This window comes from Alligator mississippiensis, chromosome 3, assembly GCF_030867095.1.
Source record: "Alligator mississippiensis isolate rAllMis1 chromosome 3, rAllMis1, whole genome shotgun sequence".
In the NCBI taxonomy this organism is placed as follows: Eukaryota; Metazoa; Chordata; order Crocodylia; family Alligatoridae; genus Alligator; species Alligator mississippiensis.
The window spans coordinates 98054753-98068936 of NC_081826.1; the positions used below are offsets into that span (position 1 = coordinate 98054753).

A 14184-nucleotide genomic window follows, 5' to 3' on the forward strand; every position below is an offset into this window, starting at 1 on the left:
TCATCTTATTTTTCCTGCGTAATGGTAAGGAGACTGCAGAATTGGGGGATGTCTAGAATCATCTGGAGACTCCTGATCCCATATGGAAAGATGCAGGTTACGGATAATTTAGTTTACTATGGGAAAGCAGCAACTCTCCTAGTAGAAACCATATAGTTTGTATGGACATTCAGGATTTTTCTCCAGAGCAAGAATGGCTGCTCCAAAAGAGAAATAATCCAGGAACAGCCAGGGTTAAATGACTCCCAGGAGAGTTTCTCTTGGGAAGCTGCAGCAGTCCTCCAGCATCCCAGTGTGCTTTGCTCCTTTCTCCCATGGGTCCAGGGAGCCAATCGGGGATAGTCTTTGCATTACTGCCAACTGTCACTAGGCAGACTGGGAACCTGCAGAGCAAGCTGAAATCTGTGCACAGGGGTTGCCTGGCTGTGCAGCGAGTTGGCATTCAGACATCTGTTCCGGGTCTCTGGGTCAGTTTGTTTTCCACTGGGAAAACAAACCTAAGAGAATTTTCCTAGATCACTTGAACATGCGTACGCAGTCACGATTTGAAATAACTTCTTGTAAAGCATTGTTTATTTCTATCTGTCATCAGGTGGAAACAGGAAAAACTGATGGTCTAGATTTTGGTGACTTGACCTGTGACAGCTGGAAGTCTCTTCCACTAAAACTGATCAACAAGACCCAGGCTTCTGTGCCAATCAGACTTATTATTAATGCAGTAAGTATCAGTTTATATATATTAACAATGACTTCTCTGTAACAGTAAATCTGTTGGTAACGATGAAGTTTTGATGAAGACGTATTTAAATTCTTATGGATGCTCAGATATTTAGGAATATTCTTCAAAACATAAAAATCTTGAACTAGTAATTTTAACTTGACTTTTACTACATAGGATTAGTAGAACTTTACTTGTATTTCTAAATGTCTCTTATCAGCCTTGCTGGTAAGAAAAATATGGTGTTTATAGTTTTTGTTTTGTTTTTTTTAATTACATTTTATTGACAGAATGCAGTAGCCTGGCGTTGCTTCACATTTTCCAAGGAACCAGTTAATGGATGTTCATTCCAAACTGGTGCATTCTTTCCAGTTGCAGCTCCATCAGTTGTAAACCATGTGATGCATGCGAATTGCAATGGTCAAGTAAGTAGTCTATATGTTATAAAACTTAGTTCTTCCAGTATTGTCCTAAAAAAAATTCTGTTTCCCAATAACTGAATTCACAGTAATTATTTATAGAAAATTATAAGGAAATTGTATTGTTTGCAAAAACAAAATTAAACCCCCCCCACCCCCCACTCAATCCCATTCTTCCTCCTTCCTGCACCCCAGATAGCTGAGTGACTAGCTAGTAATTGAGCTGTCAGTATGTTATAAGTAGATGAAGAGGATAGGCAGTTTTTTTAGCTGTTATTTCGTTTTAAATATTAGAAAATTCCAGCAGCTTATGGAATTTTTTAGTTAAAAATGAGTACAAGATTATTTTGAATTTTGACTTCATTATTCCATTTCCTCTTATGCTTAATAGTATAATAAAGTAAATCCAGGTGGTTTCTAAAAATATTGGCTCACTTATATCTAAGGAAGAATATTTGTAGCTGTAGTGTTTCATAATAGCCAAAAAGTATTTTATTATAAAGTGCATTTTCAAAATGATCTAAAGAAACTTGTAGTTGAAGAGTGTTGCTATAGCCATGGTGGTCCAGAAATTATGTGAAAGACAAGGATTTCTTAGGGTGATTATTGGGTCAACTACATAGCTGGGAAAAAGTTAGACAAGCTTTCAAATGCAAGATGTTCTTCATCAGGTCGCTCATCTCAGGAAGATCCTGTGCCTAGCTTTCTGTGATTAGAGACCTGGCAAAAAATGTCTTGCATTCAAAAGCTTGTTTAACTATATCCCAACATCATAGTTGGTCCAATAAAATATATTGCCCTAAGAAATCCTTGCCTTAAGAAACTTGTAATGCTCCGTGTTTGGTACTTGCTACAAGATTGTTTTCCAATTAAGTTAATTTTCTGTGTGTCCATTAAAAATGTGACTTTTTTTTTTTTTCAGGATCCTGAAACTTTAGTAGTCTGGGTTCTGTTCCATGCACCAAAGAAACACATCTCTTGTTCAGGTATAACAGTTTGACTCTCTTTTGTATAGAAAATTTGCTGTTTAAAGTTTGCTTTAAGACTCAAGGGATAAGTTATGAATTAAATGAAACATTTTAATTGTGGCTTCTATTATGTCTTAGTTTATGAATGATCCATCTTGGTGTTTTATAGATCAGTCTATTCCCTGACTATTGGGGAAAATATAAAAATATTTCCATTCTCTCTGATACCTTAGTGTGAATGCTTCACAATCTAAATGTGTTGATAAGTATGTTTTTCTTATGTACTAGGTTTCAGAATGTGGCTGTTCATTGCAGGACATATGAATTTCCCTCAGCTTTTATTATGATCATTGAACAGCTGCTGCCAAAATGAAATACTGAATGTCATAAACCCCACAAAATTTGGAGGTGTTCATAAGATGGTCATACACATGTTCTTTGAGACTTACTGAACATGTGTTGTCTCTGCAGATAGATGGTGTTAAGCTGTATTTAGCTATATATTCTTGTACAAATATCGCAGTGCATAGAAACGATTGTAATTTTGATGCAGTTTTTATGCTTTACCCAATGCTGGTTACTAGAGCAGTGATTAACTTAAGCATTCCTCACTTATTCACTCTTGAAAGAAGTAATCACTGAGGCCCTCTCTACACATTACATGTATTATGCAGTTAGGTGGTTAATTGCACAATTAACTGGAAACAGCTACGCATGCAATGTACCTGTCTCATCATAAAAAGGTCCAGACAGCTATAAAGTTAGACTTAGAAAATGCATATACCATAGCTGGTTGCTATTCAGCTTTAATTTGCACATGTAGCAGGGTCCCCCCTTTCAGCTGATGGAGTTCCCAGCCACAGGGGTGCACCATGCCACAACTAAAGGGACTCTCAGCCCCAACAGCTGCTGACTTCAGATCCCAGCAGTGTACCTCACCAGTACCAGGACTCATCTAGGTTCCAGAAGCCATTGGGCATGGCTGTGATCTCACAGCTGCAGGGGTAAGTGGGCACCCACACAGCTGGGAGCCCCTCAGCTGAGGGGGCTCCTGGCTGTGGGAGCTTGCTTCTGGCTGCTGCTTGTTGCTGCCCAGGATTGGGCTCCCCATGCACTAGCAGTAAGGTGCAGTAGGATCTAATCCATGATCCCACAATCATGTCTTCTACTGTGTACATGTGGCATGACAGGAGGCAAGTTTGTGTGGATCATGTATTCGATCCCATTACACCTTTACCTGCGGGTATAGAGGGGCCCTGAGAATTAGCATCCGTGTGTTACTCATCAAAAAGGGTTGTTGGTTGCAGACCATTATGAGGCTTGAGGCATGAGGAAGACCCTTCCAGATAAAAAATTATTTACATTTTAAAAGAAATCTGTAAGAATAACATCTGGCTAGGCAGGCTATTAAAGGATGAACATTTCTCAGTGGAGAAAATTAAGTGAGAAACAGTATCTTGGGATATATCTGAAAGAATGCAAGTATTCTCCTTGTGGAATTAAATCAGAAAAGAATTCTAGGCTGATAAATATGCACCTTTTGGGTGCAGTTGGGAATGAGGGGAGGGCAAGAAGATATATGCATAGCATAGGCTCCTCAAGAATCCAGTGAATAATATGTGGAAATGACCAGATAAGTAACTATACTTAAGCCTTTATGGGAGGGCAAGTCTTCCTCTACTTTTTTGGGCATAGGAAAGCTAGAGTCCCTTGGCCAGTGGGCTGTGTGTTCTGGGTGATAAGAGATGTAGGAGCTGCTCTCTAACCTGTTGAGCTGGGTAAAACTGCAGCTTGGGTTTAAGATGTAGAATAAGATCAGATTATTGTTCTGATATTTTCTTTTGTGTGTTCATTCTTATATCTCTGCCTGTATCTTGGCATATAGTTACTGTTTGTTTGAGTTCTTATGTTTGCTCGTTTTTGTAAAAAGTATTTCTGTTGTCTTTTATAACACTTACTGTCAGTGTTAACTGTGATCTCAGAGTATTTGACCATACTGGCAGGCCCCTTTCAAGGTTGGGGACATTTATCTTTTCTGAGCGGGTTACTAGACAAGACTGTGATTCTTTTAGATGGCAAAATTTCTGTTATGACCTAACAATACCTAGCTGAGACTAGTAAAGCTGTGGGAAGTGACCTTTGGAGCATCTCAGGTCATAGTTTCATAGTTGTTAGGGTCGGAAGGGACCTCAATAGATCATCAAGTCCGACCCCCTGCATAAGCAGGAAAGAGTGCTGGGTCTAGATGACCCCAGCTAGATACTCGTCTAACCTCCTCTTGAAGACCCCCAGGGTAGGGGAGAGCACCACCTCCCTTGGGAGCCCGTTCCAGACCTTGGCCACTCGAACTGTGAAGAAGTTCTTCCTAATGTCCAGTCTAAATCTGCTCTCTGCTAGCTTGTGGCCATTGTTTCTTGTAACCCCCGGGGGCGCCTTGGTGAATAAATCCTCACCAATTCCCTTCTGTGCCGCTGTGATGAACTTAAAGGCAGCCACAAGGTCGCCTCTCAACCTTCTCTTGCGGAGGCTGAAAAGGTCCAGTTTCTCTAGTCTCTCCTCGTAGGGCTTGGTCTGCAGGCCCTTGACCATACGAGTTGCCCTTCTCTGGACCCTCTCCAGGTTATCCGCATCCTTCTTGAAGTGTGGCGCCCAGAATTGCACGCAGTACTCCAACTGCGGTCTGACCAACGCCCTATAGAAGGGAAGTATCACCTCCCTGGACCTATTCGTCATGCATCTGCTGATGCACGATAAAGTGCCATTGGCTTTTCTGATGGCTTCGTCACACTGCCGGCTCATGTTCATCTTGGAGTCCACTAAGACTCCAAGATCCCTTTCCACCTCCGTGCCACCCAGCAGGTCATTCCCTAGGCTGTAGGTGTGCTGGACATTTTTCCTCCCTAGGTGCAGCACTTTGCATTTCTCCTTGTTGAACTGCATCCTGTTGTTTTCTGCCCACTTGTGCAACCTATCCAGGTCTGCCTGCAGCTGTTCCCTGCCCTCCGGCGTGTCCACTTCTCCCCATAGCTTTGTGTCGTCTGCAAACTTGGACAGAGTACATTTCACTCCCTCGTCCAAGTTGCTGATGGAGACATTAAAGAGTATCGGTCCAAGGACCGAGCCCTGCGAGACCCCACTGCCCACACCCTTCCAGGTCGAGACCGACCCATCTACCACGACTCTTTGGGTGCGACCCTCTAGCCAATTTGCCACCCACCGGACCGTGCAGTCATCCACATCACAGCCTCTTAACTTGTTCACCAGTATGGGGTGGGATACCGTATCGAAGGCCTTCCTGAAGTCTAAGTATATGACATCCACCCCTCCTCCTGTGTCCAGGCGTTTCATAACCTGGTCATAGAAAGAGACTAGGTTGGTCAGGCACGATCTGCCCGCCACAAACCTATGCTGGTTTCCCCTCAGCATAATTTGCCCTGCCGGGCTCTCACAAATGTGAGCCTTGATAATTTTTTCAAAGACTTTACCAAGGATGGAGGTGAGACTGACCCGCCTATAATTGCCCGGGTCCTCCTTCCTCCCCTTTTTGAAAATGGGGACCACGTTAGCCCTTTTCCAGTCTTCTGGGATTTGGCCCGTGCGCCACGAGCGTTCGAATATTCCCGCCAGTGGCTCTGCAATGATGTCGGCCAGTGCCTTCAGCACCCTTGGATGGAGCCCATCCGGGCCTGCCGACTTAAAGGCATCCAGTTCTTCCAAGTGACTCTGCACCACCTCAGGATCTACGTATGGAAGTCTGGCGCCTTGCTGCTGCCTCTCTACAACCCCAGTGAGAGACTTGTCGTGTCCCTCGCTTAGGAACACCGAGGCAAAGAACTCGTTGAGGAGTTCAGCCTTGTCCCCCCTGTCTGTCACCAATTGTTTCTGCCCATTTAGCAGCGGTCCTATTCCTCCCTGGGCCTTCCTTTTACTCCCAATATATCTAAAAAACAATTTCTTGTTGTCCTTTACTTGGGTTGCCATCCTCAGCTCCATGGTAGCCTTGGCCCACCTAACTGCCTCCCTACAAGCACAAGCAGAGGAGGTATATTCATCTTTAGTGATCTCACCCTGTTTCCACTTTTTATGTGCTCCCCTTTTGGCCCTTAGGCTGCTCTGGATTTCTCTGGTCAGCCATGGAAGCCTCCTGGCCCCTTTCCCTCTTTTGCCTCGCTCAGGGATTGTCATGCTTTGTGCCCGAAGGATTGTTTCCTTTAGGCACAGCCACCCTTCTTGGGCTCCCATCCCATCAAAACTCCTACTCTGCAGTGCTTCCTTGACTAATCGCCTGAGTGCATTGAGATCAGCTTTCCTAAAGTCTAGCACTTTCACCCTACTAGTTACCTTACCCACTCGCCGTCTTATGTTGAATTCTAATATAAGGTGATCACTGTCTCCCAAATGGCTACCGATCTGGAGGTCCCCTATCATGTCATCTCCCGTTGCCAATACCAGATCCAGTATGGCATTCCCCGTAGTGGGACCATGCACCTCCTGTGTCAGGTGGAGGTCCTGTACACAGGTTAGAAACCTGCGTGAGCGATGGGACCTTGCTGTCTGCGTCTCCCAGCAGATGTCCGGGTAGTTTAGGTCCCCCATGACTACCGCCTCTTTAGCTTTTATGGTCTCCGAGAGTTGCCTCAGAAGCCCTGCATCTATTTCTTCCCCTTGGTGTGGGGGTCTGTAGCAGACCCCTACCACCAAATCCCTTTCTCCTTGCCCCCCATGTAGCCTAACCCACAATCCTTCTACTTCCACAACCTCGGTTTCTGTTTTGATGAGGGTTGATGTATATTGCTCACTGACATAAAGTGCAACCCCCCCCCCCCCCCCTTTCTTCCCCAACCTGTCCTTTCTATACAATCTATAGCCCTCAAAATGTACCGCCCAGTCATGGGATGAATCCCACCAGGTCTCTGTTAGCCCCACTAAGTCATAGGTGTTTAGTGCAAGCAGGAGCGCTAGTTCATCCTGCTTGTTCCCCATGCTCCTAGCATTAGTATATAGGCACTTGAGCCCTGCGACTGGTGCCTTTGCTGCCCCCCCGCTCCCAGTCCCATGGGGCCCATTGTTTCTTACCTTCTTGTTTCTTACCTGTTCTGTAGTGCTGGCCTCCCCATGGCTTTCAGGTTCCCAATGTTCTCCTTCTTCAGGCTGGGCTGTTCTTGTGGGTGCCACATGGTTTGGTGGTCCACAGCTTCCCCTGCCCTCGTACTCCCCTCCCCCCGACGAGCCTAGTTTAAAGCCCGCCGGAGGAGATCCGCCAACCTAGTAGAAAACACACGCTTACCTTTGGGGGACAGGTGAAGCCCATCCCAGCTGAGCATGTCCCTCGTCGTGATGTGCGGGTCATTGTCCAGGAAGCCGAAGCCTGCCTCGAGACACCACTGCCGAAGCCGCCTTCGTCGTCTTCAGTGGTCGTCTTCAGTGGTCAAGTTTCAGATGGCAATTAGGGGCTTGTAGCTGAAGGGAACCCTTAAAGGTGCAAGAGCACCCTGCAAATGTGTGTCAGAGGTATACCAGGCCTTATCTGGAGTTGGGATGTATCACAGCGAACAACAAGCACAGATGTCATACTCAAATAATTTTGAATCACCGTTGAATTTTTTGTTTACTTTGCCTTTAGATTCTTTGGGTCCAGCAGATGAATTTGTAGCAAGAGTTGATGTGGAGGTTGATAGTCTGGGGCCTACTAATGTGATAAAAAGCATTCCCCTCCGAGCAAGAGCTGGAACAGCCAGGATACATGCACCACAAGACTTGCAGGTATTCTTCTACAAGAAAAGTAAGCTTTTAGTGTACTGCATCTTCTCTCAATCCATGCATGTCCAAGAAAGACGTACCGTGTCTTTGGAAGGCAGTGTAGGAGAACATTATTTTTCCGAGTCATGGCTAATTGTGTGACCGAGTAAGTCCTCCAAGAAACAGTGTCCAGGGAGTGTGACATCTCATGAGATAGTCTGAGTGAGGTAGCAGGAACTTCCTGGTGTATCAGGACAGCAACAAGGTTAGCCCCTAGACCAGGGGTGTCCAACCTTTTTGAATGTGGGGCCGGATCACGAACTTTTTATCACCCAGTGGGCCGGCCAGCCATATTCAGAGATGTCACAGGAAGTGGTATCATATCAGGAAGTGATGTCACGTGACCTTTGACACCAATTAAGTTGCACGGGTTGACATGGCATGCATGCCTGGGTTGACATGGTGCTGCAGGAACCACTTGGCTACAACTGGGTTGACCTGGTGCTGAGAAGCCACGGGGCCAGGCCGGGGTTAACCTGGGGCTTGCCCGTCCTGCTGGTGCTATGCCCGGGTTGATGTGGTGCTGCAGGACCTGCCTGGGCAGAACTGGGTCGGCACCAGCCAGGAAAAGCAGCATGCAGCTGAAGTCAGCTTCCTATGTGTTGCTGGGGATGGGACGAGGCTGTCCAGGTCTGCCAGCAGAAGCGGCGGCGGAGCCATGTGCTACTCGGGACTGACTGGTGCAGGCTCGTCCCGTCCTGAGCAGCACACGGCTCCGCTGCCGCTTCTGCTGGCCGGTATAGACTCAGCTGGGCTCCTCCTCCCATCCCCAGCAGCACATGAGAAGCGGCCCCCTCGGGGCCTCATGACCGGGCCTGGAGAGCCGCAGTGCCCGGGGGGAGACTGGCCAGGGGAGCAGGCGCAGCCTTGCTGTGGGGCCGGGCAGGGCAGAGCAGCGGGGCTGGCTTGAAGCTGGCGGGTGATGAGGCAGGCGCTGGCCGGCAGTGCCAGCGGCTGCTGCTTTCCCTCCTGCGCGGGGCCGCTCCCCCGGGGGTAAGCAGCTCCCCTCCCTGCCGGCTGGGGCCCACAGGCTGGCCATGCCTGCCTTTCTGTGGCCCTGCGCGCCACGGCAGCAGCTCCGTGCACTGCTGCTGCAGCCCCACGCTCCGCGGCAGCTCCGCACTCTGCGCTGCTGCCATGCAGTGGCGGCCCCGCTCTCCGCTGCTGCGGTGGCCCCACGCTCCACAGTGGCGGCACTGCCACCGCTGCGGGCCAGATAAAATGGCTTGGTGGGCCACATACAGGACAAGCCTGCCCTAGACCCTTGCAAGGAAAGTAGCAGGACATATTAATTCTTTACTGTAAATAGTTATTTATGCAAGTTCCTGTAAATAAGTGTTTCCACACCACAAGCCTCATCAAGATACTACATGTGGCATGGCAGGAAGCTGCATGAAGCAGCTTGTTTGCCCTGAGCCAGCTCAGTTGCTGTTTCAGGCACAAGCTACAGTGTTCAACAAATAGCTACTAAAAGTTCCATAGTGTTTGTAAGAGGGCTTAACCTTCTGGTAGCTGGGCCAGAGAAGGAGGTGGCATTTTGGCAGTCATTAGAGCATAGTGTTTCTATGCTTCGATTCCAGTGAAGAAAAAACAGCTTCCGTGCTTAAATTGCATATCCCAGTTACAAAGGCTTGATGGGCAATGGGAGGATGTGCATGTAGAATGTGAACAAATACAGTAGATTTCTCTTCAGTCTTTGCGTTTACTGCATTTTCTTTGCTATAAAGTGGAAGTACTTTTTTTTTTTTTCCAGACTATATGTTTGTCAGCTAGTGTGGGTTCCTCAGCTAAACAGCAACTGCCTTTAAAGAATGCTGGAAATATTGAAGTCTATTTAAAAATTAAGGTAAGATAGCTTCTTACTAGTTTAGTAATCTTGGAAACATTGCTTCTGTGCTGCACATACTGTGTCAAAGCTGGAGGTGGCCTTAAGGATCCCGTTTAACCTTCCAGTCTGGCTCTCCTTCTTTGGGACCGTAGTGCTCAGAAAAATCTTTCTTTTAAAGTAAGCATCCTGGCTGTTTTGATGGAAGTAATCTTGAAAACTGTGATTACAAGAGGAAGATTACAGCATTCTCTCTCCTCCTTTTGCTACCCCCAAAAATTTCCAGAGTTTTTATGCAAGGTAGTTATAGCTATATCAGTAGTGCTCAAGCTTTTGGCCCCACGGGCCAGATGAGTAGTGTGGGCCCAGATGAGGCCCCATGCTGCCTGCATGCCCCACCTAGAAAACTGCAAGCAGAGGAATAGCAAATAATGCTGCTATCACTTCCCTGTCGCCAAGTTTACAGACCCTTGGGAGCCCTGCGGGTTAAATTATATGGCCTGTGGGCCAGGGGTTGATTACCCTGAACTATACTTTGACTTAATTTTGTGAGGTAGTATTGAATAGCTACTTTTTTACTCCTAGTTGAAACACCCACTTTAAAACTTTTAACATTTGTAGTTTAATTTTCTGTAACTTTCCTGAAGAGTCCCTGTATAGACTGCCTATAGCAGTCTGCATGCCCACAGGGCTGCCGTGTAGGCAGTATGCAAGTAATTGCAAGCCTGCTACAGTGGACTGGGCCAACTGAGAAACATAATTGACTGGTTCCATGGGAGTTAAAAGCTCCCAGGGTTCAAAGAGAGGGTAGCTAAGAGGTAGAGGGCAAGCAGGTCAGCTTTTGGATGAGCTCCGAGCACCATGCCAGGATTGCCTCTCCCAGGGATTTGCAAAAGACTTAAAGGCAAGCTGGAAATTGAGATACTGAGTTGCTGGAGGAACAAGAGAGAGAAGGAGGAGGGCAGGCTAGCAGCGGCAAAGCCCAGCCTGAGCACTTTTGGGGGGTTTGGGAAAAGACCCCATTCTACTTGTTTGTTTGCTTTGTTGGGGGTTTGCCCCAGGGAAGCAGAGACAACAAACAAGGATTGCGAGGAAAGACTTCCTGAGCCAAGCAATTCCCTACTGCCCGACACTGCCTTGGATATGAAGATAACTCTTTTTCTTGAGTATCACATCTGCTAGTGTCAATAGGAAGTCTGTGAGGCTACCCTGTGACAGGCTAGAGCTAAGCCATAAGGACTGTGCGGTTGCCCATATTGTTAACATGGGCTGAGGAGAATGATTTGTGCAGGGGGAGTTAGCTTGAATCTGAGAGGCAGTAGAGACATCAGGTTTTCAGCTAGTTGCTGAAGTGGCAGACTTGAGTTGGGTTGAGTAAGGAAATAATTTGCTGGGTTCTTTTCTCCTTAATTCATATACATATTTTGTAATTAAGCAAGATTATGCTAAGTATAAAACAGCATCAAAGCTTAGATATTAGTGATAGCAAGGGCAAGCCTAGCAAGGTCCTGAATACTGGCTAACCATGTATTACAAAAGGATAATCCTATAAATCAGATGTTATGTTTGTTAAATTAAAGCTGGTAAGTATTCTGGTTCATAGCTGAAGTTACAGAAAGGCATCATAAAAATACTACTAAACCTAACTCTTCCTTAAGTCCCAAGATGAGCATTCCAATGCTGAACCTGGCAACATGACTCAGCAGCAAGTATTAACTAATATGAAATATTGCTTTCTAAAACCTGTTTCTAGTATTACATTAACTTTTTCAGTTTATACAGGAGTTTTGATAATTGCTGTATTTCCATGAGAGCTTGATCTTTGAAAATCAAGCATCCCAACTTTTCTATAATAACAGTATATCTTAATCTTGACCTTTTAAATCTTCTCGTTTTACTTCCTATCACACTGTTATTGGGTAATGTAGGACCTTGAGTGAGTTTATTTCCATCACCCCTTGTTTTTGAGTTACTTAAGAAAAATCTCTGTCTCTCTAGTCTAGTGGCTAAACACTTTTCCTACTTGAGAGCTGTCCTCATTCTTAAGCTTGCTACCCGTCCATTAAAAACCAGTTAAATGATTTCTGCTCTTCCTTTCTTTTAAAACATGTTACTTTAGTAATAGTCATGTTGGTTTGTATTTATCCCAAAAAGATTGAACTCTTGTTTTCTCTTTCAGGAGAAAAAATGTTGGTACTTCAAAATAGCTGTTTACAAAAATATATTTTGTTCTAAATAATAGATACTCCTGCTTTAGAACAGTATGTGCTCAATGAATAGTCATGGATACTTGCATTAAAATTAGCAATTTAGCAAGAGATAATATTGACTTGCTTTCATCCCAAATGCTTGCATCCAAAAACTTACACGACACTTTTTTTCTGGAGTGCTGTCCTACCCCCTTCATTCTGTCATTGTCCTTTGGGCATATCTGTATTGGCTGCTTCAGTTTTGTGTTCTTAGCATAGTTAATTTTTAAGATGCAGCCATTTCAGAAGCTTAAATTTAATCTGAAAACAAAAGGCTTCTGTTTGAACTATTTATCTGGTACAGAATTTTGAGGAAGTGTAGGGACCCTTTTGTGAGCTTGCTCGAGTGTATATCTTAAAAGAGAGAACCAATCAGTTGATAACAGGCTAAGAGTCTTTGTTTACGCCTACAAAATGCATGTAAAACAAATTTTCCATTTTTCAGACTTCAAATCAGGATAACTGCTTTTGTGTCCAACCTGAGGATCTGTTCCTTAAGCCTGGAGAAGAACAAGAAATAGTAGTCACATTTTCTCCAACAAGTTTAAAAGGCAATGGAGAAAGGTAATGTTATAACCTGTTTGCCAGCCTATTTAGCATAAATTGTATAGATTATTTTTAGCCTGGGGTGGTGAACGGGTGTAAGGGCATTAACTACAGAAAAGTGTTAATTTTTCAAATCTTCTTGTGTGCAGACCTTTTCCCATGTAATGCAAAGCATGTTGTTCTTGCCAAGCTACACCAGCATTTCAGGTATCTTAGTTCTTGGAAATCTCCTTTATTCCTAATTTAGCTTGCCTAGAGTTTAAAAAGATTTGGCACGCTTGATGGGTCTAGCAGTCTAGAAAAGCAGGGTTGGGAGGCAAGTAAGATTCTTCCTACCATTGTATCTGTTTTCTGAAGACAGATCTCTTTGTGCTCTTCAATATTCGTGGAAAACAGTCTTTTTCTTCTTGGATTGTATTAAACCCTAAACCATCATCTGCAGAAAATAGTGCTCACTAGTTCATTAAGTGTGTTGGCCCATATCTTTACTGGACGTTGTTCAAACCATGCTCAGAAGATGGGATTGTTCATGGGGTTTTTTCATAGCATTCGTCATATCTGCCCTCTTCCTAAAGGTTTCCTTTACAACAGGCCTGTGAAACAAAATATCACCAGTTTTACATCTGCAAAAATGCCTTGCTCCCGTGACTCCCCTCTGGTCTACATATACTAACATTATTTTATGTAAATTTCCTTTGGATCCAGTAGGACCCTTTGTGTCCAATCATTTTTTCAGACCATTTTCTGAACTTGATTGTTCCGCATTCCAGAAACTGTTCATTTCTATGCCATTTGAATAACATTCTCTTCTGGCCTTTATTGTACATTACCTGTAAGGGTTAAGTGGTTCTTAAGAAAAACCGACTGCCACATACAAACCTAAAATTTGGCTACATTTCTTAGACCCCATCTACATGTTACATTTAAGGTGGGATTAACCAGTTAATCATGCCTTAAGTAGTCACCTGGCCAGCTGTTCACTCAGTTAATAGTGTGATAAAAAGTGGAATAAGCTACAAAGTTATTCCACAAAGTATGCGTAGTAACTTTGCAGCTGCTTCCTGTCATGCCATTAACTGAATGTGTGGCTGGGAGCCCTGTCAGCTGATCAGAATTACAAGCTGGTGTGGCCCATGTGCACCTCCAGGCCTGGGAGCTCCCAGCTGATGCTGGCTCAGCTGTGAGAGCACTTGCTTCCAACAGCTGACAGGGCTCCCAGCTGTGGGGGCCCCCCTATGGCTGGGAGACTGCAGCTGATACAGTGTACCAGTCACAGGGGTGTGTGGAGCACCCCCCCAGCTGGGGTACCATGTCAGTCATGGTGTTCCTGTCCCAGGGACCTCTGGGGCACCCTTGCAGCTGGGATCCCAGGTCAGCTGATGGGGCTCCCGGCTGTTGGAGTTTGCTTGTTGTCAGTGCAGGGAGAGCCCAATCCTGGGCTCACCCTGCACCGGCAATGAGGCATGCTGGGATTTGATTCTCAGTTCTATAGTCACCACCCCTGTCATGCATGTGTGGCATAGCAGGAGGTGCGATTGTGTAGATCATGCATTAATTCCTGTTGTGCCTTTATCTGCATGTGTAGAGAGGTCATCAGAGGGAACACTTAAGTGTTACAGGAGTCTTGTTCAAATTGACACATCTGACTTTTTAAAATTTA

The 14184-nt window shown here is 45.2% G+C and overlaps 1 protein-coding gene across 3 annotated transcripts in view; it reads left to right on the plus strand.

Moving 5' to 3' along the window:
* Positions 1 to 14184, plus strand: part of CEP192 (centrosomal protein 192) — a 104482-nt gene that overhangs the window by 50668 nt on the left and 39630 nt on the right. For all 3 annotated transcript variants that reach the window (XM_014606683.2, XM_019490582.1, XM_019490581.2), the window contains exons 23-28: positions 593 to 718; positions 1009 to 1143; positions 2060 to 2123; positions 7729 to 7868; positions 9658 to 9750; positions 12424 to 12542. In XM_014606683.2, the coding sequence (XP_014462169.1) occupies positions 593 to 718; positions 1009 to 1143; positions 2060 to 2123; positions 7729 to 7868; positions 9658 to 9750; positions 12424 to 12542 (677 nt within the window). The remainder of the gene's footprint in view (positions 1 to 592; positions 719 to 1008; positions 1144 to 2059; positions 2124 to 7728; positions 7869 to 9657; positions 9751 to 12423; positions 12543 to 14184) is intronic.